This window comes from Primulina eburnea, chromosome 9 (assembly GCF_022965805.1).
Source record: "Primulina eburnea isolate SZY01 chromosome 9, ASM2296580v1, whole genome shotgun sequence".
In the NCBI taxonomy this organism is placed as follows: domain Eukaryota; kingdom Viridiplantae; phylum Streptophyta; class Magnoliopsida; order Lamiales; family Gesneriaceae; genus Primulina; species Primulina eburnea.
The window spans coordinates 28,505,003-28,529,538 of NC_133109.1; the positions used below are offsets into that span (position 1 = coordinate 28,505,003).

The window sequence follows — 24,536 nt, forward strand, 5'->3', positions numbered from 1 at the left end:
TATTGATTTTACAGCATCCTGTTTGTTTTACTACCCAAGGCTTCGATACATTTCGATATCGAGAAGCCTTTTTGGCCAAAAACACAGATATATAATATGCACATTAATGCTATGAGCTCCTTTTACAAGACAACACAGCTACAGCAGGCTCCAATGGTTTTACTTTCGAGTTTCTCTTGAATGGTCTCCAAGTGCAAGATGATCTCTTCGAATGTAGGCCTTCGATCAGGATTCTTATGCCAGCAATCTTGTAGGAGTCTGCCACCAAAGTAACCTTTTTTCATTCGACAGTGAACTTTATTCGAACCAAGTAGTATATGTATGATACATAGAAGATGAATAAAAGGAAATTGCACGAGCGTAACAAAGGCTCTATGCTTGAGTTCCACACACACACACACACACACACTGACCGGCGAAACCAAATGAAACAGTGGCATAAGACAATCACAACGCATGCCCATTCTTTACGAAGTCCTGCATTCTTTACGAAGCCATCTATTGCTAATATTTACTCTTACGCTTTCAAATGGACAAGGTCGTGATTTTGGTGTTTGAAAGGTGTTAATTTTATCAAACCTATACTTTTGCAATGAGGCAATTGTTTTGCTTGCAAACCCGACATTTAAACTGGCCATAAACTTCTTGTGAAACAGTTACATGGCATTAGGACATAACTAGGCACCGCCAAGTTTTCATAAAGTCAAATGGTAATAAGCTAAGGATAGGAACTGTAGAGAAACTGATAAACTCACTTCTTGATCGGTTCAGGGTACAAAATTGATGAGAGATATGGCCTTGAATCTTCGTAAGCTCGTTTATCTGCCAACTTTTCTGCATCCTCTCCCCTATCTGATGGTCCTCCTTGAAACATCTGCATACTAACTAAATATGAGCAGTATTTGGTCGCAGGTTGGCAGCAAATGACTATATTCTGTTATATACTATACAAGAAAACCTTATACTTGACCGTCTTGCATGTAACTGAACTTTAAAAAAAAATGAATGGTGGTGTAAGAACACAAGAAGTTTCCAATTGCATATAACAAAACATAAGAAGTCAATTTACCTCGTGGACAATCAAAGCAAAAGAGAAGACATCGACACTTTTTCCATATGATTCTCGACGATAGACTTCTGGAGCCATGTAGCGATCTGACGAAGGTCACAAAAGCATCTTGTAAGAGTTTTTATCATTATTCAAAACTGCGAAGGTTTACAAGAAGTATACACTAGTACATGTTCCAGTTCCACCGGTCATTTTATAACCGACATCCTTTCCTTGTGTGATTTTGCTAAGCCCGAAATCTGTTACCTTAAGGTGCCCTGCATCGTTCTGCAAAACATTCCTGCAAGGAATCTTCGATGATGTAATGTCTAGAAGATATGTAGTATGTCATTTCAAGAATGATAAAATGCATCTTAGCAGAACAATACTGTGAAACTACAATTCAGACCTGGGTGTCAAATCGCGGTGGATTATAGCATGCGGAGTATGTTGATGCAGATAATTCATGCCTCTGCAGGAATAAACAAAAGCTTGATTTTGTTACATTGATATTTGCAGGGGTGGCAACAAATAATGACCTCTACAAATGAACTTAGTATCAGTAAAATTTACACTAATTTTCCCTGAATCTTAAGAAAAGATGTGAGCAATAATACTCCTTATGATGAAGATGGACAAGTATTAGTATGTCCTCCTCGACATTTTTGTTACTGTACGCCAAAATAACAGAGTCTTGCATCACATTGCATCTAGGGTGAGAGACCTTGGAATTCAAGGAGGGGGCGTGGTCAGGGTGGGGGTGATTCCAGAAACTTGATTGTTTAGAAAATCACATAAAATTTTAAACTATTCTGTATGAGTAGGAAGAGAGACCACGAATTCAGAGTATGTATATATACCTAGCTATGTCAAGAGAAAATGCAACTGCAGTCTGCATATCAAGTCTTCCCTTCCTTCTCAATATGTCATACAAACTTCCCTAGAATTTCCATTTACAGAAGCATTATTTCATGCGTTAAAAAATAACGATTGATTTCCGAGTAATACGTACATTTTGTAGATACTCAGTGAGGAAGACCAAGTGATCAGGATACTTCAGAACACCAAGGAACTGCACAATGTTAGGGTGTCGCAATTTTTGCCACAAGGCCAGTTCCTTTAGGAAGTTGTCCCTGTAATATATCGGCCAATCGAAATCAAATGAAATGGATGAGAGATACTCAACTCCCATAATCCTTCTAGGTAAAGTTGCACCCTTAATTAATGCTTCTCTTTTCATATGGATTCAACCATAGAATATAGATGATTACCAAAATAAAACTTAGAAATGTCTATTTGCCTCGTTAAGATTTAAACAGTGTTCTTCCCCCATAAGATAAACTCACTTTACTGTCTTGTTTGATGCAATGGAAGAACGAATTGTTTTTGCAGCAACTTCTGTACCACGCCATTTGACTAAGTACACTTCACCATAGGCACCCTGTCATTTATTCGTAATATCAGTATCACGTAAAACGATCCATTTCTAGTAAAGCATACGATAAAGATTCTATATTAAAATGTGTGGGATGTCTTCGGACTAGAGAATTTTAAAGATGAAAAAAATGAAGAAAAAATACAGTTGGTTTTATAGGAGATGATTGCCTTGGTATCAGGAAAGAGAAATTACTTCTCCTATAAGTGTGCCTTCACCCATGTTCACTTCACTGCTGTCAATTTCACAATATGGAGCTTGAGAATTAACTCCCATCTGTTGCAAGCAAATTGACATGAAATGTTTACTATGATAAATGCCAAAACATTACAATGTTCAGTGGCGTTAAATTCTAGTGAGAGTGGCCATGCTGGAAACTACAAAGCGACATTAATCCTGAAGCTGTTTGTAAAGACCACCTGAGTGCTTGGAAATATAACCGAACTAGCAAAACATATGCTTTTCCAGCCCTCCATTAGCCCTCAACAATTAAGTGAAACATATTTGGTATGTAAAGAAGATCAAACAAGTGCAATTTGCATTTCACATTGGCATAACTAAAACAAAAATGTTAGAAAATATTGTTCTAAAACAATGACTACTTTAGCTGGTAAAGATATTGCTGAAGCATAATATACCGGGTCAGTTCCACCATGAGCTTCCAGAATTTTGCATATGTCTTCATGGCCAAAGGTACGAGCATCAGACAGTGCCTGCAATGTATGTTTGGAAAAAACTTATATGGCATATTAAAATAGTAGCATGGTGCGCAGCAACACATGGTATAGGCCCAAAGAATCTTCTAATGCTATTAACTTTGGTCATTGATGCAGTAACTTACCCAAGTCTTGAACCACAATTAATAGCTACACTGGTTTGTAAATCATGTGACCTTAGAGTTGAGAGATGTTAAGAAGTACTCACAGTGCGACCCCAACGATCCATGGAGTTCACATCAGCTCCTTTATCAAGAAGTAGATCAACTATCTCTGTGCAACCCTCACATGATGCCAAGTGAAGAGCTGTTCTCTTGTCATAGTCGGCTAGGTTGGCATCCACACCTTTCTTGAGTTCTTGGATAACACCGGCTTTATCGCCCTTGCTCGAACAAAACAGGAGCCGGTATGGACCGTCCCACTCCCCTCCATGAGATGGGATCTGTTATAGAAAGAACAAGATGGTTAATCCCAAGTCAGTAAAGGAAAACAAGGCATCATGGCACACAACTAAAACTAGAAGTATGAAGAAGCAAAAAACACAATATTCACAAGAACGCAATATTGCATTAGTGATTCAGACACCAACCAAATTAAAAGCTTGAATATTTCACAAAACTAATCTTAAAAGACTGCCACAAACATGAAAATTTTGAATACACCCTTTGGGTACGGATTATTTTCATTAGGAAATGCATTATCGAAAGCAGTAAATAAACAGCACACACTATGGTCCGAAACAACATCAGAAGTTTGCATATTCAATAACCGAAAAGTTTATGCTTTGTATATGTTGTACAAAACTGGTTTTTTTTACCTTAGCAGGCGAAGAGCCCTGCCTCTGATCTTCCATGAGAGAGAGAAGAACGAACCCTGTTCCCAGAGACACTTCTGCAAACACTAACTGGCGTTATTAAAGGAAATGAAAAGTTCAAGAATAACCACAAAGCTTAACATGTATAACCTCAATCATGGTCAACCAACCGTGTTACAGTTGCAACTGCTGATGGAGGACAGTCCAAAAGAGTCCCGATCATCGTCGGAAAATCCCTATAACTCGTAGCATTGTCTTTTGGTTAAATTACAACTGAAAAATCGAAAACTTAGGACAATTCGTCCAAGCTGATTGACTGGATTAAAAAAAGAGGAAAAAAATCCGTTTACGTGGTTTGGATTTTGGGTTTTTCTTAGTTTAGAATACTTTGTATTACCAAATTTTCTTTGACCATGGCGTGATATCGCCGGACGGTTTCATGATCGTTTCTGCATTTTCATTTCCGAACAGCAGCTTGCTGAAGTATCAAAGACCAACACCGAAGTGTGAAAAAGAATTCATTTTTGTTTCATGAGAATCCGGGGATAAAATTTCACTGTAATATGAATACGATGAATTCTCAATATTCTAAATAATAATAGTAAAGAGGAATTTCCTCTGAAATGAGACATGGAAGGGAGCCACTACGAAGAAGTTCCGGAAGTTACCAAGGATGGTTCGAGCTCATATTGGCACAAGACGGTCAAGCGATCATCTCGGGTAAAAAATACACAACATTAAATGTTGTGTTTTTAACACAGTAGAAGATCCAAATCCCTAAACATAGATTGAGGGGAATGAAAAAAAACCATCCCACTCGCCAATGTTTTTATTTAATACTAAAAAACTTATTTTAAAAAATATATAATATATAGATAAACTGAAAATGCATTTAACATAATTATATCATTAAATTTCTTTTAAAAATTACGCTATATTCAAAAAATAATAACAAACTAGAAATGAATAATTTTAATCATGAATTAGGAGACCTTGAATGCCTCAAATTTTTTTATTTTTTTGACAGAGAATGCCTCCAATTTTAGAAATCCGGTATCAATTAACTAATTTGGTGAAACATGTCAAGATATTGAAAATTAATGACACTACAGTACTATTTATTTCTCAAACAAATCGTTACATAAGAAGGAAAGTATTAAAAATGAAAAAAAATAAATTGATTGATTAAAAATATATGATATTTCAAATCCTTAATTTAATGGATATATTAAATTCATTCAATTAATGAAATTAAATTTCTTATGGCAAAAGTTTCAAAATTGTGGACGAGGATTATTTTACCGAAGGTGCGTTTGTTGGTCAAACGATGTAAGAATTTCACCAAAGTAATATGTCTCCTATTTTCATGTATTTATTTATTAAAAATCTCGAAAATACAATAATAATCGGAACTCTTTAATTTCTCCTATATATTTCTAATCGATTTTTGGGTTTTATCCATTAACTATTTTTAGAATTTTCCTCGAAGGAGTATTTGTGGAAAGTAGAGATGGCAATGGATAGGGTATGGATCGGATTTCATACATCTATCCGGACAATTCTATCATACTCCGGGAGATTTACTCCCTCTCACTAAATAATATATACATATATAGCATTTAAAAATAGCTACAATAAGTTTATTAGCATTTATAAATGGGTAGAACATATAATTTCTTATCATAATTAAATTTTGAAATATTGATTTTTTACATTTTATATGATTATACCACAAAAATAAGAATAATAGAAATGAAAATTTCAAACCTCAAACGTAAAAGTTTTACTATCAAATAAAAATTTCATGTAATTTTTAAATATAAAATATTAAGTTTTAAAATTTGAGAATAATAATAATAATAATAATAATAATAATAATAATAATAATAATAATAATAATAATAATATAATGATATAACACATATTATATACATGAAACGAAATTAGTTTAATGATTAGTTTGGTTGATTTTGGTCAAAGTAGTTTGAAATGTAATAATAATAATAAAAAAAGGCGTGTAAGAAAAAAAAAGTAAAGGGGAGTACTTCACCTGGTGTAGGATAGAATTGACCCATCTATCCTCATACACATTTATTAAATTCATCCACATATCCTTCGGGTATTGAATTTCATCCTCATCCGACATCCACATGCCCATCGGATTATCAGATAGCCATACCTTATCCAAATATCTTATTTTCATATATAATTGAATTTTTTCAAATTTAAATTGTTTCAATGAAGTTATGAATATTTAAAAAATTATGTAAATGAACAATAATAAAAATTATTAATGATAGAAATTTGTAAAATAAACTTTATAGAAAAAATAACAAAATATTAAAAATAGTTTATGTTAGTTGAATAAAAGTACGCAATTCAACAAAAATAAAGTATTTTTCAATTTTTAAAGTTAAACATGGAATAAACTTACCAATAAAGAATATGAAAAATTGAATGAAAAATAAAAGAGTGGTAAAAAATTGAAACGTAAAAGTGAAAAGGAAGAGAAAAGAAAAAGTATGAATCTTTAATATAAATAAATATAATTAATATATATATATATATATATATATATATATATATATATATATAATTTAAACGGGTATTCGGGTCGGATGTGGGTCGAATTATATCAAACTCGCCTCCATTCTCGAACCCGAAAATCCTCATACCCGATTACCAAATTATTTAATCGGGTTTAAAAATCCTTTCATACCATCGGATCCTCCAACGGGTTCGGAGGAAATTGTCATCCTTAGTGGAAAGACGATATCATATCCGTTCACGAGACAAAATATTTGGTCTATAAAATGTTACAATAAAATTTTATAGCAATTTAAATATTGTGATAAATTTTCGATAAATGATATTTCCATTCACTTTTATTAGTTTTGGCAAAAACTTGTGTGAGATGGTTTTACGGGTCGTCTTTTATGAGACGGATCTCTTATTTAGGTCATCTATAAAAAACATTACTTTTTATTCTAAGAGTATTACTTTTTATTGTGAAGATCGGTAGAGTTGACTCGTCTCACAGATAAAGATTCTTGAGACCGCCTCATAAGAGATTACTAATTAGTTTTATATTATTTTTTTGCAGATTGCTTTTTCAAATGAAAAGACCAGAAATCATGCTAGAGGGCAACGATGTTGGGAAACCAATCTGCAGGACAATTATAAGTAGACAAAAATTTGTATGAGACGGTCTCACGAGTCTTATTTGTGAGGCGGATCTCTTATTTAAGTCATCCACGAAAAAGTATTACTTTTTATGCTAAGAGTATTACTTTTTATTATGAATATGAGTAGGGTTGACGCGTCTAACAGATTAACATCCGTGAGATGGTCTCACATGAGACCCACTTTTATAAGTATTTGGAAACCGCAATGGTGGAAGATTATCATTTATTAAAGTTATATATAGGGATGACCATAATTCAGATTTATTAGGATTCTTATCATCCCTCATCTTTTTTATTTATGATATTTAACATCATCGTCATACTCATTCTCATCGACTATTCAATTTCATTCGAATGATTGAATATCCATACTCTACCCAAATATCTTATTACCACATATATTTTTTTTCAAATCTGAATTATTTCGAGTAAGCATGAATATTTACAAAATTATTAAAAACAACATGAGAAAAATATATTAAAAAATTAACAAATTAAACATTGTAGAAGAAAAAACAACATATTAGAACAATTTATCCTAACATCATTATCTTACAAAAACAGTATCAGCTTTATACTAATAGTTTTCTTCATTTTATTCAACTAATACAATTCAACAAAAGCATATTAAAATTAATATCATAGTTGAATGTACTGTAGCACTATATCACACCGAAATTCTATTTAAAGACAACGAAAATCGAAATTTTAACAGCATGTTAAAATTAACAACATATTAAAATTTTAACATCATATTAAAATTAACATCATATTTAAAGACGACGAAAATCGAAAATAACTATATCACACCGAAATTCTATTTTACATATAAGCTTAGTCCTTAGATGAGTGAGGCTCACCAAAATGAGAAATATCTCTTCTTCTTTATTCAGCATCTCTTTTCTATTTTTTTTTTTAGAGAAATATTACAAGTGAGTTTCGAACATATTTTCATTTCATGCTTTTCAAGATTATTCTCACTTGAGAACTCCAAAATTTCTCAATTCTTTACGACAATTCCAAACAAATCTCTTGACGGGCAAATGCACATTTTCAGCAGCATCAATGATAATTTAAAAAAAAGGTGGATACACTTTTTTCCAGGAATGTCAAATTTGGTCCAAGTCGAATAGATAAATATTTTAGTGAAATGTACAAAAGTCCATGCCATTTATATGTTTTTATTTACTGATTTTTGGCATTCTTCGTCAGCAGAAAGAGTGAAAAAAAAAATTGATCCCAAGTATGTCCTAAGCAATAATAAAAACAAATTTTATACTTAATACACATCATTATTGAAAAATTAATGACAAAAACTTGTGTGAAACTGTCTCACGTGTTGTATTTTGTGAAACAGATCTCTTATTTGATCCATGAAAAAATATTACTTTTTATGTTAAGAGTATTACTTTTTGTTGTAAATATCGATAGAGTTGACTCGTCTCACAGATAAAGATTCGTGAGACCGTCTCACAAGAGACATACTCAAAATTAATAAATGAAATATTTATTTAGAAAATGATAATTCATAAATAATGAGTCGTGCACATTTTTCCCATTGACCTAAAATTTAAAAATTCCCACTCCATCACACGTTCTAATATTCACTTGGAACACATAATGGTATGCACGTCCATCCAATGGACCAAAGTCTAACATAATCATTTATTAAAATACTATAAATAATTTCTACAAAGTTTATTTATACTAAATTTCAATTCACCTAGAATAGTTCATTCATGACATAATGCTTTTTTTATATTGTTTCACACCTTCGAGACCATGGAAATTATACATAATAATTATCCAGCGTATATCAACAAGTAGCAATTGCGGGTTTTATCGACATAAATTTTTTTATACATAATAAAAATCCACTAAAATTTAATATTTTTTCTTAGAAAAAGAAATGTTTGAAATTATTATCTGTTCTAGCATCAAAATTATATAGTGACGGGTATCTATACATAACTTTATTATCGTGATCGTATTATCATCGATTACAGATAAGATAATATTTTGTGACGAAATTTTAAATAGAAAACAATGAATTTAATAAATTTGAAACGAAACGACAATTTTAATAGAAACTATTAATGGCCAACTCCGTGCCATATGCTAATTAAAATTTTATATGACACCTAATAAAATGAATAACTATTTCGTAATTATTTACTAACACAACCACCCCATTATCCATTTTTTGGACCTATTCTTACAACTTGACCAAAGTTTCCATAAATGGTATTTTTCTATAATACGACGATTTTCCATCCTAGTTCGCCTTACATATAAATCCAAATATTTGGAGTTGACTCTCATATTGTTTTTAGGCAAAAATTTGTGTGAGACGGTTTTACGGGTCGTATTTGTAAGACAGATCTCTTATTCGGGTCATCCATGAAAAAATATTACTTTTTATGCTAAAAAAATTACTTTTTATTGTGAATGTAGGTAGGGTTGACCCGTCTCACAGATTAAGATCCGTGATACGGTCTAATATGAGACTCACTCTATAGTTTATATCCCTTATTGGTGTCTGAATTATCACGTTATGACGTTATCCTCCAAATGTTTTCTCGTTAAATCATGATAATTGAGCTGATTTGTTTTTTATTCATCATAAAAAAGAGTAGGTCTTTCGTACGGTTTTGCGGATCTTTATTCGTGAGACGGATCATCATGTTCATATTTACAATAAAAATTAATATATTTGACATAATAAGTAATATTTTTTCGTGTGTGACTTATATAGAATATTTGTTCACAAAATTGACATGTGAGACCATCTCACATGAGTTTTTTTTTTTTTTAAAAAAAACCCTATAACCCCTAAAATAAAAATAGATAAATATTAAAAACAAAAAAAAATTAAATAAGTTTGTAAAAGGCCATTCAATCTAAATAAAAGAAATATTTTAAAATATACTTAATTAAATAAATATTTCTCTATAAAAAAATGTATAATATAAGCACACTCATCATGTAATCCATTCATTCTACACACAAATATCAAACTTTTGCATATTTTGATCAAATTAAAGTTGATGTTTGGCTTTATTTTCCTCTCAGAATGAAACTTCAACATCTTTAGCAACTATGGCTTGTAGTTTAAGATTCCGACCACATGGTATTCGCATGAACAAATTTTGCTTTCTTTAAGGTAAAGTTCTTGCAGATATGTAGAGGGAACTGTTTCAATTTCAAATTAACTTCTAACTCTTTGAATTTCAAATTCTACTTGCTCTAATCAAAAGGTATAAAAGATAATATATCAAGATTTTCTTAAAAAAAATCCAAAGTTCTGATATAAACAATGACAGTTGCTCTTTTTCTTGATAAAGATCTTCAATTATCGAATATTTTCCTTTTCTATTTCTACAACTTTTTGCAGTTCCCGGCTAGTTCCTCGCATTCAAATTTAGAATATAAGATTTTCATATTCATACCCCTTTTCTGTTATAACTTATTCAAGTGATTTCTTGACAAAAATATACAAGTTTTCTCTGCGGATTCTGCGTTCTTCGTTTCAAGAATATTGTCTCTTTTATGGAATGGTAATATTTAAGTGATTTCTTGACAGAAGTAGACAGTTTTCCATTGCAGATTTTGGTTCCTAACACATTAAACCAGAAGCCTACATATTGAAAAAATCAAGAAAATGGACAGAAGCACATCAAATTCTCATGATGAGAACAATGATTTGGGATATCGCCCTTCACTTTCTACTGGTCCATCATTAAACACAGAAACCATGAGTTACTCGGCTTCGAGTGGCGATTCTTTCGCCTACTGCAGGACTAATTCCGAGACCTCGGCGTTTTCGGGGCAAACGGACGACATCACCTGTTCTGAGGCAGCCTCTCCACTCAGCTGGCAGGGCCTCAAGTCTCCAGCCAGAGCTGCACTTGCGAGATTATGCATGAAGCAGCACAAGCAAGGAATGGATGAGGAGATACTCGATTTAGGTGAGATTTTTTCTCTGTTTTTTATCAAGTAATGCATGAAGTCATCAAGAATTGGTGACCAGAATCTATTTGTGGTTGCGCTCATGCAAATTCATGTGTATATAGTATGAGTATAATTTTTGCACATTTTTCGTTTCATATGATGAGTTTAGTGTCAATGGTTTGTGGCTTTGGGTATGATTTACAGAGTTGGAATTGATGAAGGAGAGATTTTCAAAGCTATTATTGGGAGAGGATATGTCTGGAAGTGGTACAGGGGTGCCCACTGCTATCACAATCTCAAATGCCATCACAAATCTCTATGGTATGATTTGAAACTCCACCGGAAGTTTAATCGAACGCGGGTTTTGTATTTTTGAAATCTTGTTTTTATTTACAGGCTGCATCTAATTATAGTTTTATGTGATGCAGCTTCAATATTTGGTCAGCATCAGAGATTAGAGCCTTTGAATCTTGATAGGAAGATGATGTGGAAAAGAGAAATGAATTGTCTGTTATCTGTATGTGATTACATGGTGGAATTGAGTCCAACTTTGCATAGTTTGAAAGATGGGACTACTTTAGAGGTGCGTTTATACATACACAATTACGCACACTCAACAACTAAGTTTTTAGGCCATATTTAACACCATTGGATCCAAGAATTTAGTTACTTTTCTCGGCACGACATATTATTTTTTTGGAGAGGGACGACTGCATGCGTCTTAATGACGGAGGAAGAATTCATTTGCAGGTGATGACAAGTAGACCAAGACCTGACATTTGCATCAACCTTCCCGCCTTGAAGAAACTTGATGCAATGCTACTGGTAAATATTTGAAATTCGAAACAATACGCTCTGTCATTTCCCTTCGGGATGTGTTAAAACGCCGTTTCATATCCAAAAATAGCAAGAAAAAATCGCTTACTGCGAATTTTGAAGTCAAGCATGAAGAAATTTTTTACTGTTCTCGCTATTCGTCTTGAACTTTCTATCAATTCAAACAAGAATGTTTGGAGGTGAAACTGAGGATGAAACCAATGTACTGAACAGGACATATTGGAGAGCTTTAAGGAGACTGAGTTTTGGTATGCAGAACAAGGTAGCATATCAGGGAATTCGACACATTCTGGGTCGTTTAGGAGGATAATTCAACCTCAGAAACCTGTACATAAAGAAGAAGAGAAGTGGTGGTTGCCTGTTCCATGTATACCCATAGATGGGCTCTCTGAGGAATCAAAGAAGCGTTTACGAAAAAAGCGCGACATTGCCAACCAAATCCACAAGGCTGCTATGGCTATAAACAGTGGCATTCTTGCTGAAATGCAGATTCCAGAATCGTTCATGGCCTCTCTTCCTAAGGTAATAAACTCAACTCTGAATGCTAAATCTTTGTATCACCTATAATGTCCTAAATCTTACCTTATGATCTGGTTTTATGTTATTGTAGAGTGGAAAAGCAAGTGTAGGAGATGCAATCTACAAATACATGTACAATGCTGAGAAATTCTCAGCTGATCATCTTCTTGACTCACTCAACATATGTTCGGAACATGAAGCCCTCGAACTGGCGGACAAAGTCGAGGCGTCCATGTACACTTGGCGTCGTAAAATGTTCACGGCTCACTCAAAATCATCATGGGGCATGGTTAAGGACCTTGTGTCTGACATAGATCGAAGTGACAAGAATCATCTCTTAGCAAACAGAGCCGATACCTTGTTGTTATGTCTGAAACTCAGATACCCAAAACTTTCTCAAACGACACTTGATATGTGTAAAATCCAGTACAACATGGTAAGTCTCCTGTCCAAATTCGTTAATCGAATATCTTGGTATTCATTTCAACACGGAAATGAATTATTCGGTTCGTGCATGCAGGATGTAGGACAAGCCATTCTAGAGAGCTACTCCAGAGTGTTGGAAAGCTTGGCATTCAACATTGTTGCCTGGATTGATGATGTTCTTTTTGTAGATAAGACCATGAAGAAACAAGAGTAGGTTTTTCTAGAACTACTACGAACATGGAACAGACAATGAAAATAGACACGACTACAAGCCAGTAGGTGCACGCCTTATGTGATTCGATCTTGGAGTCTACGAGCCCTCTTGATAGACACGAGTTTTCAGAACGGAAATGAGAAATTTTGACGTAATTAGCTCCTTCATTCAAATGCCAGGACTATACAATTGTTGACATGTATAGCAGTATAGGAGGAAATTGACGCTTATGTTTACTAAAATTATGCAATGATTAAACAAAGGAAGTTCAGATGGGTTCACATCTCAACACATGTACTTAATCATCTGAGATTATTAGCTTATGATCAGCAATATCAATAACCCGTTTCTTCCATTCTGACATATTTTACTTGGCATCCCTTTGCTATAATTTTCAATTTACAACTCATCTTGTTCATTCTGTCATCACAAAACTAAACATATACTCAAAACTATAAACATATAGATGCAGACACTCGCTAAAACAATCACAAAATCCAGAAAACTATATATAGCACCCCACACCAACACCTTGTTTCCTAATATCGGGTGGTTTAGATCTGCTCAACACTTACTGAAGCCGTATTTCAAGCTTCTGATCACTCGCGGTATCCCCCTATTCATGGGAAAAACTGGAACGAAAATGATAATTTATTCGCAGACTCGAAAAATCAAGAAAAAGTCTCACATTAGTCAGCATCAGGGTATGTCCACGGGCTTCCGGCATCATGCTGCTCTCTCCAAATGAGGAATAAAAAGTATTGTTACATTTTCATCCAAGTATCATGAATCATCGTCTATGATAGTATCATTTAGGAAGGTCAGAACAGTATCTTCCACCAGTTCATCAAAAATGGTTTCCCCCATATCATAACCGGTTAGCTCAATATCTGACCGGTTGCTTAGCTGTTTTCCAAATTTTTCCATGTCGGTTTTGACAAGCTGATCCAGAGAATGAGGCACAGGAGACCGTAAGAGATGCCATTCGACTCGTTTCCATACCTCGTTAATTAGATCCATCCCTGTTGGAACTGGCAGAATATTATGTGAAACACTTGATATTCCAGTCCAGCACTCGAAATGTGCCTCACACACTTCCTTTAGAACTACATTAGAACAATCAAAAAGAAGCTTTTGATCGTGCCGTGGTCGGCTAGAAAATAACTCAACTTCATCAAACAATGAAGGATCGAGAAATTCAATGAGAGAGAACCATCTTAAAAGAAATTCATCCCAGTTCAATCCAGAACCAAGCAACACAGCTTCCACATATTCAAATGCTGATTCTTCATCCTCAAGCGAAATTTTCATACAAGTTCCTTCTTGTTCACTTGCACAAGATTGCTCTTCGAAATGGACTTGTCGAGGTTCAATGCCTTTTCCAACTGAATGCCACGGTTAGTTTAATATCAAGATGAAAGATAAAAAGCGAAGAGATCCCAAATTATTTATGAGCAATCTAACCTGGTTGAGATGTGCTTGCAGGACTGATATCATCATCTGTGAATAATGGCTCGAGAACAGATATGGGACTGGTTCGATCTGTATTGTTAATTGCATCCTCAGAATCTTTGGTTTCCCTGGCTCCTGGAGAATGCACAGGGGGTAATGCTGGAGAAGACAATAATTGATCCTCTCTAAATAAATCCTTGAAAATACAAGAAATTGCAGGTCATTCTAAGAAAACGATAAGTAGAACAAGACACTAATGAAATTTTATGGGAGCATAGAATCAACAAATAGGAATTTTCACCGATTTGGATCCTAGGCTAGAATCTTTCAGGCATAGGGAAGAACTTTCTTCACCGTCGACTTCCTGGATGTCTCCATTCTGATTATCAATTAGGTTTGCATTGCTGGGTAACTCGCTAGAAACACTAATAATTTCACCCGCTTCATCAGGCCTTGATTCATTCATTTCTTCAATCCCCAAAAGTTTTGAAGAATAACTAGGAACTGTAGCTCAAAGAAAAAATTTCAGCACCAACCAGTGGAGTTACTTGACTTTACAACAATTTTTATTGTATAAACAATATTCACCTTCGAGAATAGTGTTATGCTCTGTACAGGATTGAATTTCTGAGGAATTTTCATGATCCTCTCCGCAGGGAACAATGATATTGGAAGATAGCACTTTGTCATAGAGGGGATATGACATATTCTCATAGTTTTGCCTATCCAGACTTGCTCGAGTGATGTGATTTTCTTGCGCTAACGTACTAACATTGTTTTTAACTATGCCATGCGGAGATAATCTAATCAGGGCAGTTATGAAGATGTCATCTACATGTTTTCTCGGGATGCAGAAAGGGGAACTATTATTTTCAGGTAGACAAAGAGTCCCACCTAAGGATTTGGGCAGCTGCCGACTCGTTGAATCTGCATTTACATCTACATTATTCTGCATCTCACAGAGATGCTTCTTAGCTTCAATATAGATGTTAGATTCCCCAAAATTCGGATATTGGCATATTTCCTTCACAGCTTTCAAACCTTTATCTCTTGATTTGCTGGCTTGTTCACCTCTCTTAAGAATGGTAGATGGATTCTCAAATCTTTCAGAGTAGAAATGGTTCCTGTTAGGAGATTTCCAGCCAAAATTTTCTACCACTTGATCTTTATCCTCAATATTGTTCCTATTTTGTTGCTTAGAACAAGATCCGTGGATAATACCATCATAAGAAATTCCATGTCTCTCTTTTCCCATTGCATTCTTAAGCCTTCTTTTAATTTCACTGAAAGAAAACTGGGACCTATTTCTCTCGTTGTGTGGATTATTAACAAAATTACATGGTGAATGTGGTGAATATCTGGCAACAGTATCAGGGCTCTGTAACCCTTTAGATCCAGGCCTTGAGATTACAATTTCCTCATCTCTTTCAGAAGTGAAGCTATCCAGAGATTTGCTCCTTCGGCGGAAGAAGTGGTGCTGTTTACGGCTACTAAATCCATCATCTTTTAAGTTTGTTGGCTTCTCTTCAGACACATGGGATTCAGTCACCGAACCAAGCTTTTGGTCTTCTTCGAACCGAGCAACTTTTAAACTCTGTATGAGCTGAACCAGAGCAGAGTTTGGATCATGTAGCAGTTTTAAGAACAATCCCTCATTTGAACCGAAGGTATCCATCAATTCTTTTGAACAACATTTCCCTTCTTCCCCTAAATTTATACAGTCATTTAGTCTCTGTTCTACAAGTGCCTTTATCGCTGCAACTATATTCTCTCCAACCACGACAGTCTGACCAGCTGGATTATGAGGTTCACTACATAAATCACGGTTCGTGCACTTTGTGTTTCTCTCGTTAATCCAGGATGCTAACTCTTCCATAGTCATTTCAAGATCAAGAATGTCCGACGAGTTTTGCAATTGGGGTTCACAAGATTCTTCACGCATCAAGCAAATTTCAGCATCGAACTTGGAAACTTCCATATTGCCTGAGTAACTACTGTAAGCTTTGTTTTTTCGCCTGTGATTCTTTTTTACTCGAGATCCTTTTTGCGAATCGTTTTTCCTGAAACCTGTATCGGAGACATTTGACTGCTCTGTTGAACCTTGCTCGTTCAACATTTCCTCTTCCATAAGTGCCTTCACTCTAGTCTTGACAACAACAGCCCTTGCCATCTTCTTTTCTTCAACATCCTGACATTCTGAATGAAATCAATAAAGCAGACGGATAAATAATATGTCAACTAGGAAAAGATACCTAAACTTACAGAAACTACTTCAGATTTTTCAGTATGGCCAGATAGAATTCTTTTGGCATTCGAAGGAGCAACTGCAGAATCACAGGAATTGAGTTAAAATAAAACTGGTATCGGATTAAAAATAACCTTGATTCTTGAAAAAGAGTAACACTTGCAGGCGTAAATCTTACCAACACATTGCTTGCTTGCTCGCATTCTATTTCCAAGCAATCTATGGGTGGAACGGCCATGACCGAATCTAAATACGTTAATCAAACCCCATATACAACTTGCTTGATTCCTTTCACCCCGTGAAGGGCGTCTTTTTGATCTCTTAGCCATAACAAGTGATGTGTGATGTTTTCACTTCAGTGTTATGAAATCATTTAGTTATCTGTCTGCTGCAACCTGCGAGCTAAATAAAACATTAATTGCCAATTGATGAATTAAGTTGAAAAATAAAAAAAAAAAGAAAAAGAAAAAAGGTACTTAGAAGCAATATCAAATAATCCAGATAAAACACAAGCTCCAACTAATATTTTCGAAACAAACTATGCTGGTATCCACAAACAAACGGACAATAAATTTTTAAACTTTACTACAGGAATAATTCGGTAGATATGCTTGCAATTGATTCTATTAAGTCAGCCATCAAAAAATGCTCTCTTCGTCTTATCCAACGCAATGAACTTCCATTCCATGACATTACATTTTCGTGAAAAAACTCGTGTTTGGAAGCAAAGGCATATACTTAAAGAGAATGTTCTAACCATGGCGGTCGAAATTCAAGACCGAGCAACATAATTTCTTGTCATACAAAAATTTCATACGCAGTTACTTTAAAAATGTAACACATACTTATGTTTTACATCTAAACACTCTTCAATTTACAGAAAAGACACAAAAGAACTAAATCAGCGAGAAAAACAAAGATTCTAATTTCTAAGTATATATAGACGTACTTGAGAAGTAAATTAAAATGCAAATTTTCAAATTAGGATAGTTACCTGAAAATGGATCCAACATGCAGACAGATATACAAAAGAGTATAGCTCAAATTAATTTAGCTTTCTGTTTCTGTCAAGAAAACAGCATTTTGCCTTCATGGATCTTCTGTTTCGACCCAAGATTCAAAATGCATACTGCAATTAGAACTATTTTACCAGAACTTTCTTGCAATCTTTCCATCCATTTGAGAAATTCAAGATTTGATTAGAATATGTAAGTCATCCAAACTTGCCTTCAAGTAAATCTTATAGAATATATGATCACATCAAACAATCAAGCAATAAGCTATGTGTATGCATGCTTCAAAGGCTATAATCCCTTTAATTATCAACATTCAACAACATCAGATTCCTTCAACATAAAATTTGAAGCCCATTTGGGAAATGAAAACTCCGTATCAAGATATAAAATCTTTCTCCGAGAAATCGGTATTTTGTCACAACGATTGGAATGCCCAGCATTTTACACTAAACCTTTAGAACAAGAACAAAGTAGCTGAAGGGAAAAAAGATTAAATCTTGGCAGCATTTACAAGCATACCCACAAACGCAAACCAAGAAAAATGCAGAAAGATGGAACTTTATTGCTTAGGTGGGAGCGTATCTAATTCCAAACCGACCAAAAAGAGAGTGGCCCAAATAGGACACCCACCAACACTCATTAGAAATGGAGCAAAATACTCATTAAAGTCCGAAAGCGGGGAGAAAAGAAGCAAAGGTTGGAAAAGTGAAAGTAACAGTGCGTGTCTGTGTGAGAGAGAAGACATATCTCTCTAGCTTTTGTAAATGGAAGGAGGAGGGGAGGCATTGTATTGCATATGCCATTTGCCACCTGCGTGTGCACAGGTGGGATTGAAGGGTGGTGGGACCGTCAGAAAGCGATGGAGAAAGGGTCTCTTTCTCGAACAGATTTCTTGGGAGTGTATATTTTTATTGTTTTCTCCAATTTTTTTATAAATTATGACATTCTGAGTCGAATGTTTTCTTGTTGTTGCCATGAAATTTTGCAAATTTGGAGGATAGTTTGATGTCATCACGCCGAGAAGCGAAGATATAACGTTTTGGAAGTTGGTACAAAAAGGGACGACGAAGAATGGTACATCTGATAAAAATGCGGAGCACAAGCTCTCGTGTGCATACTATCTTGGATGAGTACATGAGACAGTTTCACAGATCATAATCTGTGAGATGGGTCAACCCTACCCATATTTACAATAAAAAGTAATACTTTTAGCATAAAAAGTAATACCTTTTCATGGGTGACCCAAATAAAAGATCCGTCTCACAAGTACGACCCGTGAGACCGTCTCACACAAGTTTTTGCCTACTATCTTTTATCTTGCACTAGTTACTCTGCACACACGATATATGTGTACAATTTTTTTTATTATTATCGATGGACTAAAGCGAAATTTGACAAATTATAAAAGGACTAAATTGATATTTGAATGATTGAAAAAAATAGAAATTAAAGTGTGTGTTGAAATTTAAAAAAAAAACAAAAAATAAAAATGTAATATTAGTATCATATAAGGGTAAAATTGGAAAAAATAAATTGGTGTCCTCTCTAGGTAGTTATTATCATGTCCTCATACTTAATAATATAGTATAGAAGTATATATATATATACTTCTATATATATATATATATAATTTTATAATATTTTTTTATTACAATTTATTTAAATATTTTATTTTAAACATAAATATATAGATTCATGGAAAATAAATTAACTTTTGAGTAGCTTATTTTGGTTTTTGTTTTTTCAATTTGATTGAATAGCTTTGTGCTTTTTAAATTTTTTTTTTTTTGGTTTTGTAACATCCAATAAATTGGACAAAATATCGGTTGTATTAAACTCCATAACCGATATTTAGTCCAATTTATTAGGTGTCCTCTTCCTCCATATTTCTTAATAAAACTGTTTTCTTAATAATAAATTTTATATCTCTACATTCAAATTTAAGTTTGCATTCAGTTTTGATTAGAATAATTATGTGTTTATACTCTATCATCCACAAAAATATGTTTATGCACGCACTCTCTGGACTCTTATGCTTTTACTCAAATGAAAATCGATACAAAACATTTAAAATATTATACTAATATATGATATTTGAGTACAAATTATTTCACATCTATTAATAATATATTATTTTTGAGTACTCAAACATGTGCAGCAAATAATAATATCAATAAAGTTGCTCCAATTTTATAATCAAAATCATATTTTTTGTATTATGTATAAAACTGTTGATGCTCATATATTATATATTGGCAGTATATTTTCAATATTTTGTACTTATTTTCATCCGTGAAAAACATGTGGACTCAATGAGTGCAAAAACATTTTTGACCGAGATGGAGTGCAAAATTAACTTTGATTTTTGAGGTTTAAAGCAAATTCACTCATAAAACGAATATTTTTATATGGTATTCTAGAAATAATTCTACATATAAATTACCTTGAAAAAGTTCATAAATTTTTTTTTTAAAAATAATTAAAGGGTTATATCTTATAAATTGGTATATATAGAATATGGTCATCTAGTTGGTCAAAAGTTTGCATAAATAATATAAAGTAATTGTTGGGTGCAATAATTATCTTTATTGATAGAGCAATCAAAACAACGTATGGTTTAAAATATTTGATTTGCACAATTACCACTGGTTATGTTTTTTTGATAAAGAGACAAGCATTCGTCATACAATTATGAGATCAATTCCAAAGTCACGAGTTCGATTTTCAATAATTGTAAGGAGTGAAATTTTGGGAGAGAGATCGTTATTGTAAAATAATTATCTCTGCTTGATAGATAAATCGACACGTGGTGTGGAAGCTGCTATGCGGTATAAAATATTAGAGTGTCACTATTACCATCATCTATAACATTCGTTAAAGTGATGGTTCTACAATTAGTATCAAAACCGAGGTCATGAGTTCGATTCTCGTTGATTGAAAAAAGTGAAATTATTGGAAGAGAGATTGTTTGAACACAATAATTGACTCTATTCAGTATAACAATCGAAACATGATATTTGAGATGTTGTATAATTTAAAATATTATAATTATATTATTATCACCAACTATAATTTTTGTAACAAGGCAAAAACTATAACTTTTATGTCATTCATTGTCTCTTTCTTTTCGATACCAAAACTCATCCCAAATTACAAAAAATTTCTCGTTTATAATTAATAAAAAAATCATAGAAATATATTTATTAAATTTGTAAAATATATTTTATTAAATTTTTATTTCATCTATAATTTGTATATCTTATCCACTTTTCGATAATTTAGAACTATTAAAAATTTCTTTATATTTATCTAAGTTTTCGATTTTTTTAATGAATATATAAACCTTCTTATAAAAAAATATTATAACAAATCATAAATTGAAAGAAACAAATATACATTTTAACACCAAATTTTTTTTCTATACAAAAACGTATCGTGTGCCAAGAGACGCATATATTTAATCTCTTGGAATAAATAATTTTTTTTGATAATAAATTATATTTAATATGAGAATAAAAAATTGAAAAATATGAATAACATGATTATTTTTATCTCCAGCCGAACAGTGGATGTAATAAAAATGCAGAATTTTATCGTTTGCACAAAACTGTTGGCCACTCAAATATTTTGATATATTTGGTGCATATTATTATTAGAGTGGGTCTCATGTTAGACCGTCTCACGGATCATAATCTATGAGACGGGTTAACCCTACCCATATTCACAATAAAAAGTAATACTCTTAACAAAGTAATACTTTTACATGTGTGACCCAAATAAGAGATCTGTCTCACAAATACGATCCGTGAGATCGTCTCACACAAGTTTTTTGTCTTATTATTATTATTATTTTTAAATACTTCCTACATATAATAGGACGGGTATCCTAGCTCTCAATCATTTATTTAATTTGTAGAAAATATAACACCATGCAAAATTTGATATTTCATTGTTTAAAACGCACACGAGTGATTGCGACATTGTTTTGCGCATCAAAAACGTCTTTTATTATGATTACAAGTATAATCGTTAATTTAGATCGAGTTCGTTGGGTCAGCTCGTTCTGCCACACTATTTAAGTAGGTCGAGTTGAAATTTTTCTAACTCATTTAAAGACAAGCCTAAATGTGCGGACTTGTACGGATTGCGGGCCTACTTGGGCTGGCCTCATGACTCGAAGGAAAATAAAAAATAATAATTTGTTTACCTTATGAATTTATTGTGATGCATGTATTTTTTTAATGAAAATGTGAATTTTTTTTATTAATTACTTTTGTATAAAATATAAACTTGTGAAATTAATAATTAGAAAATATATATATATATATATATATATATATATATATATATATATATATATATATGAAATGAAATGAAATTTTTAATTAATTATAATGATTTTGTATTTTATTTATTTTTGTAGACCAATCCGCGGACTGACCGCCTAACCCGCAACCTGCCTTGAGTTGGGGATTCCATCCCACCGGATTGGCGGACTGGCCCGTCCCGCCATAGGTTGGCCGGTTTGACACTTGTAATTGCAAGTGCTATACGTGATCCACATTCTCACTCTATTGAAAATAATAATAACTAGTAAATCATGCACACACATTGTTTGTGTAAAATTATAATCATAATTTATATAAGATTTTTTAAATTTTATTAAATTCTTAATTTTGATGTGAATTTAATAATAATTGACAGAAACTAGTGACATGTCATAGTGCAATTTGAAGTGATAATATTAAAAATAAGTTGCAATGAATATATCGAGAAAAAATGTTTGCGCAAAGACAAATTTGAGAACAAAAAATGGAGTCCTCCAAGTGACATATTCTTTATAATATATATATATATATATATATATATATATATATATATATATATATAAAAAATGTTTGCGCAAAGACAAATTTGAGAACAAAAAATGGAGTCCTCCAAGTGACATATTCTTTATAATATATATATATATATATATAGAATATATATATATATATATATATATATATATATATATATAGAAAAAATGTTTGCGCAAAGACAAATTTGAGAACAAAAAATGGAGTCCTCCAAGTGACATATTCTTTATAATATATATATATATATATATATATATATATATATATATATATATATATATATAATATTATTATTTTATCACGGTATCAAGTTCTTTATTTATGTTATAATAAATGATTTAAAAAAAATAATCATTTCTATAAGTTTTTCATTACAACGCTATTTGTATACTGTGTTTAAGAGATGTATAGATGAATAGAAAATTCTATGGGACGACAAGAAAGCACTCATCAATTTTGTTTCTCCTCACTTATATCTATGATTATTTATTTATTTATTTTCGGACAAAAATTTGTGTGAGACGGTCTCACGGATCGTATTTTGTGAAGCATATATCTTTTTTGGGTCATCCATGAAAAAATATTATTTTTTATGTTAAGAGTATTACTTTTTATTGTGAATATCGGTAGATTTAATCCGTCCCACAGATAAAAATTCGTGAGATCATCTCACAAAATATCTACTTTTATTTTCGAGAGGAAGAGAAGACTCGAACTTGAATTATTACTACAATGGAGACGAGGGCGAGACCATGGAATCGGTCTCTACCTAGGATTCTTAAAACCGTATCCACGAAGCCAAAAATAACACGTAAAAGTAAAAAAAAAATAAAAAAAATTAACTGCTTTGGAGAAAAACATCATTGTCACTTGTCACTCAAACATATTAAACTATATGGCTGCGTTTGGTTGGAGGAATATGATAAACTAATGATTAGTATGTAAATGATAAAGAAAATGATTGTGATAGGATTGTAATATATGATGTAAAATAATATTATGTTTGGTAAGATTTTTAAGTGTAGGATAATTTTGAATTTTTTGATGAAAAGACGAAATTGCCCTTCCCCTTCGCGACGGCGACAGTGGCGGCCGACGGAAATGGTCGACCGGAAAAGGTCAGCAGGTGAGACGGCCGGAAACGGCTGCCGGAAACTTACCGACGGATTCTCAAAAACCGTCGCTCATAGCGACGGTTTTTGAGAAACCGTCGCCGATCTTGTTTTGAATTATTTTAATTACTAAAAATTAGACATTTAACGACGTTTTTTAAACACACCGTCGTTAATTGCGACGTTTTCTAAACAAACCGTCGCTAATAACGACGGTGTTTTGACAAACCTTTCTATACAAACCGTCGCTAATAGCGACGGTTTTTTGACAAACCGTCGCTAACCGCTGTCGGCCGGTGCTCGGCCGGTGGTCGGCAGTTCGTCGCTGGTATTATTACTAAAAACTTTTATTTAAGGCTAAAGCATATATATTTTGTGTAGCAGAAAATATGGCATAAACTCGATTCATTGCTATGCCCACCACCTTTCAGATTTTATTGATTGTGGTCGTCGGGAAAAGAAGCTTAATTGGGAAGAAAGTAATTTTATCATGCTGCAACCATTGCTGAGGCCTGGCTAGGAAAATTTGATGTTTTTTAATTAGTTTCATCAAAATATCAAAACCAATCTCTTCCCTAGCTAACATATAACAATTTTTTTTTACTGATATAGTTTACATTATTAAATCAAAATCAGAGATAAGCATTTCCACAAAAGTGGAATAATAGACAAATGTGCTATAAGTCATTGAGACAAGTGATGTGAAA

General features: G+C 33.0%; 3 protein-coding genes across 7 annotated transcripts; 1 reads left to right on the forward strand and 2 right to left on the reverse strand.

Annotated features, from left to right (window-relative positions):
- LOC140841457 (serine/threonine-protein kinase 12-like) lies at positions 1 to 4,501 on the reverse strand. The gene is made up of 14 exons (XM_073208912.1): positions 4,364 to 4,501; positions 4,184 to 4,286; positions 4,017 to 4,090; positions 3,408 to 3,641; positions 3,122 to 3,196; positions 2,679 to 2,759; positions 2,395 to 2,489; positions 2,061 to 2,181; positions 1,909 to 1,988; positions 1,458 to 1,520; positions 1,240 to 1,349; positions 1,070 to 1,155; positions 756 to 874; positions 1 to 258 (listed from the first exon to the last, which is right to left on the reverse strand). Exons 3-14 carry the CDS (start codon positions 4,050 to 4,052, stop codon positions 123 to 125), a joined length of 1,236 nt encoding a protein of 411 aa, XP_073065013.1. The 5' UTR covers positions 4,053 to 4,090; positions 4,184 to 4,286; positions 4,364 to 4,501; the 3' UTR covers positions 1 to 122.
- A 6,034-nt stretch (positions 4,502 to 10,535) lies between these two features.
- LOC140841460 (rop guanine nucleotide exchange factor 3-like) lies at positions 10,536 to 13,429 on the forward strand. The gene is made up of 7 exons (XM_073208919.1): positions 10,536 to 11,166; positions 11,354 to 11,470; positions 11,578 to 11,732; positions 11,900 to 11,974; positions 12,200 to 12,508; positions 12,597 to 12,941; positions 13,026 to 13,429. Exons 1-7 carry the CDS (start codon positions 10,860 to 10,862, stop codon positions 13,143 to 13,145), a joined length of 1,428 nt encoding a protein of 475 aa, XP_073065020.1. The 5' UTR covers positions 10,536 to 10,859; the 3' UTR covers positions 13,146 to 13,429.
- A 51-nt stretch (positions 13,430 to 13,480) lies between these two features.
- On the reverse strand, positions 13,481 to 18,735 carry LOC140841459 (uncharacterized). Of its 5 annotated transcripts, XM_073208917.1 has the most exons (8): positions 18,489 to 18,735; positions 17,837 to 17,942; positions 17,021 to 17,237; positions 16,860 to 16,921; positions 15,186 to 16,785; positions 14,899 to 15,101; positions 14,610 to 14,793; positions 13,481 to 14,530 (listed from the first exon to the last, which is right to left on the reverse strand). In XM_073208917.1, exons 3-8 carry the CDS (start codon positions 17,169 to 17,171, stop codon positions 13,929 to 13,931), a joined length of 2,802 nt encoding a protein of 933 aa, XP_073065018.1. In that variant the 5' UTR covers positions 17,172 to 17,237; positions 17,837 to 17,942; positions 18,489 to 18,735; the 3' UTR covers positions 13,481 to 13,928. The 5 variants fall into 5 exon arrangements, with proteins under 5 accessions (XP_073065018.1, XP_073065015.1, XP_073065014.1 ...); XM_073208914.1 differs by having other exon boundaries at positions 17,837 to 18,735; XM_073208913.1 differs by having other exon boundaries at positions 17,021 to 17,244; positions 17,837 to 18,735.
- Positions 18,736 to 24,536: the final 5,801 nt, after the last annotated feature.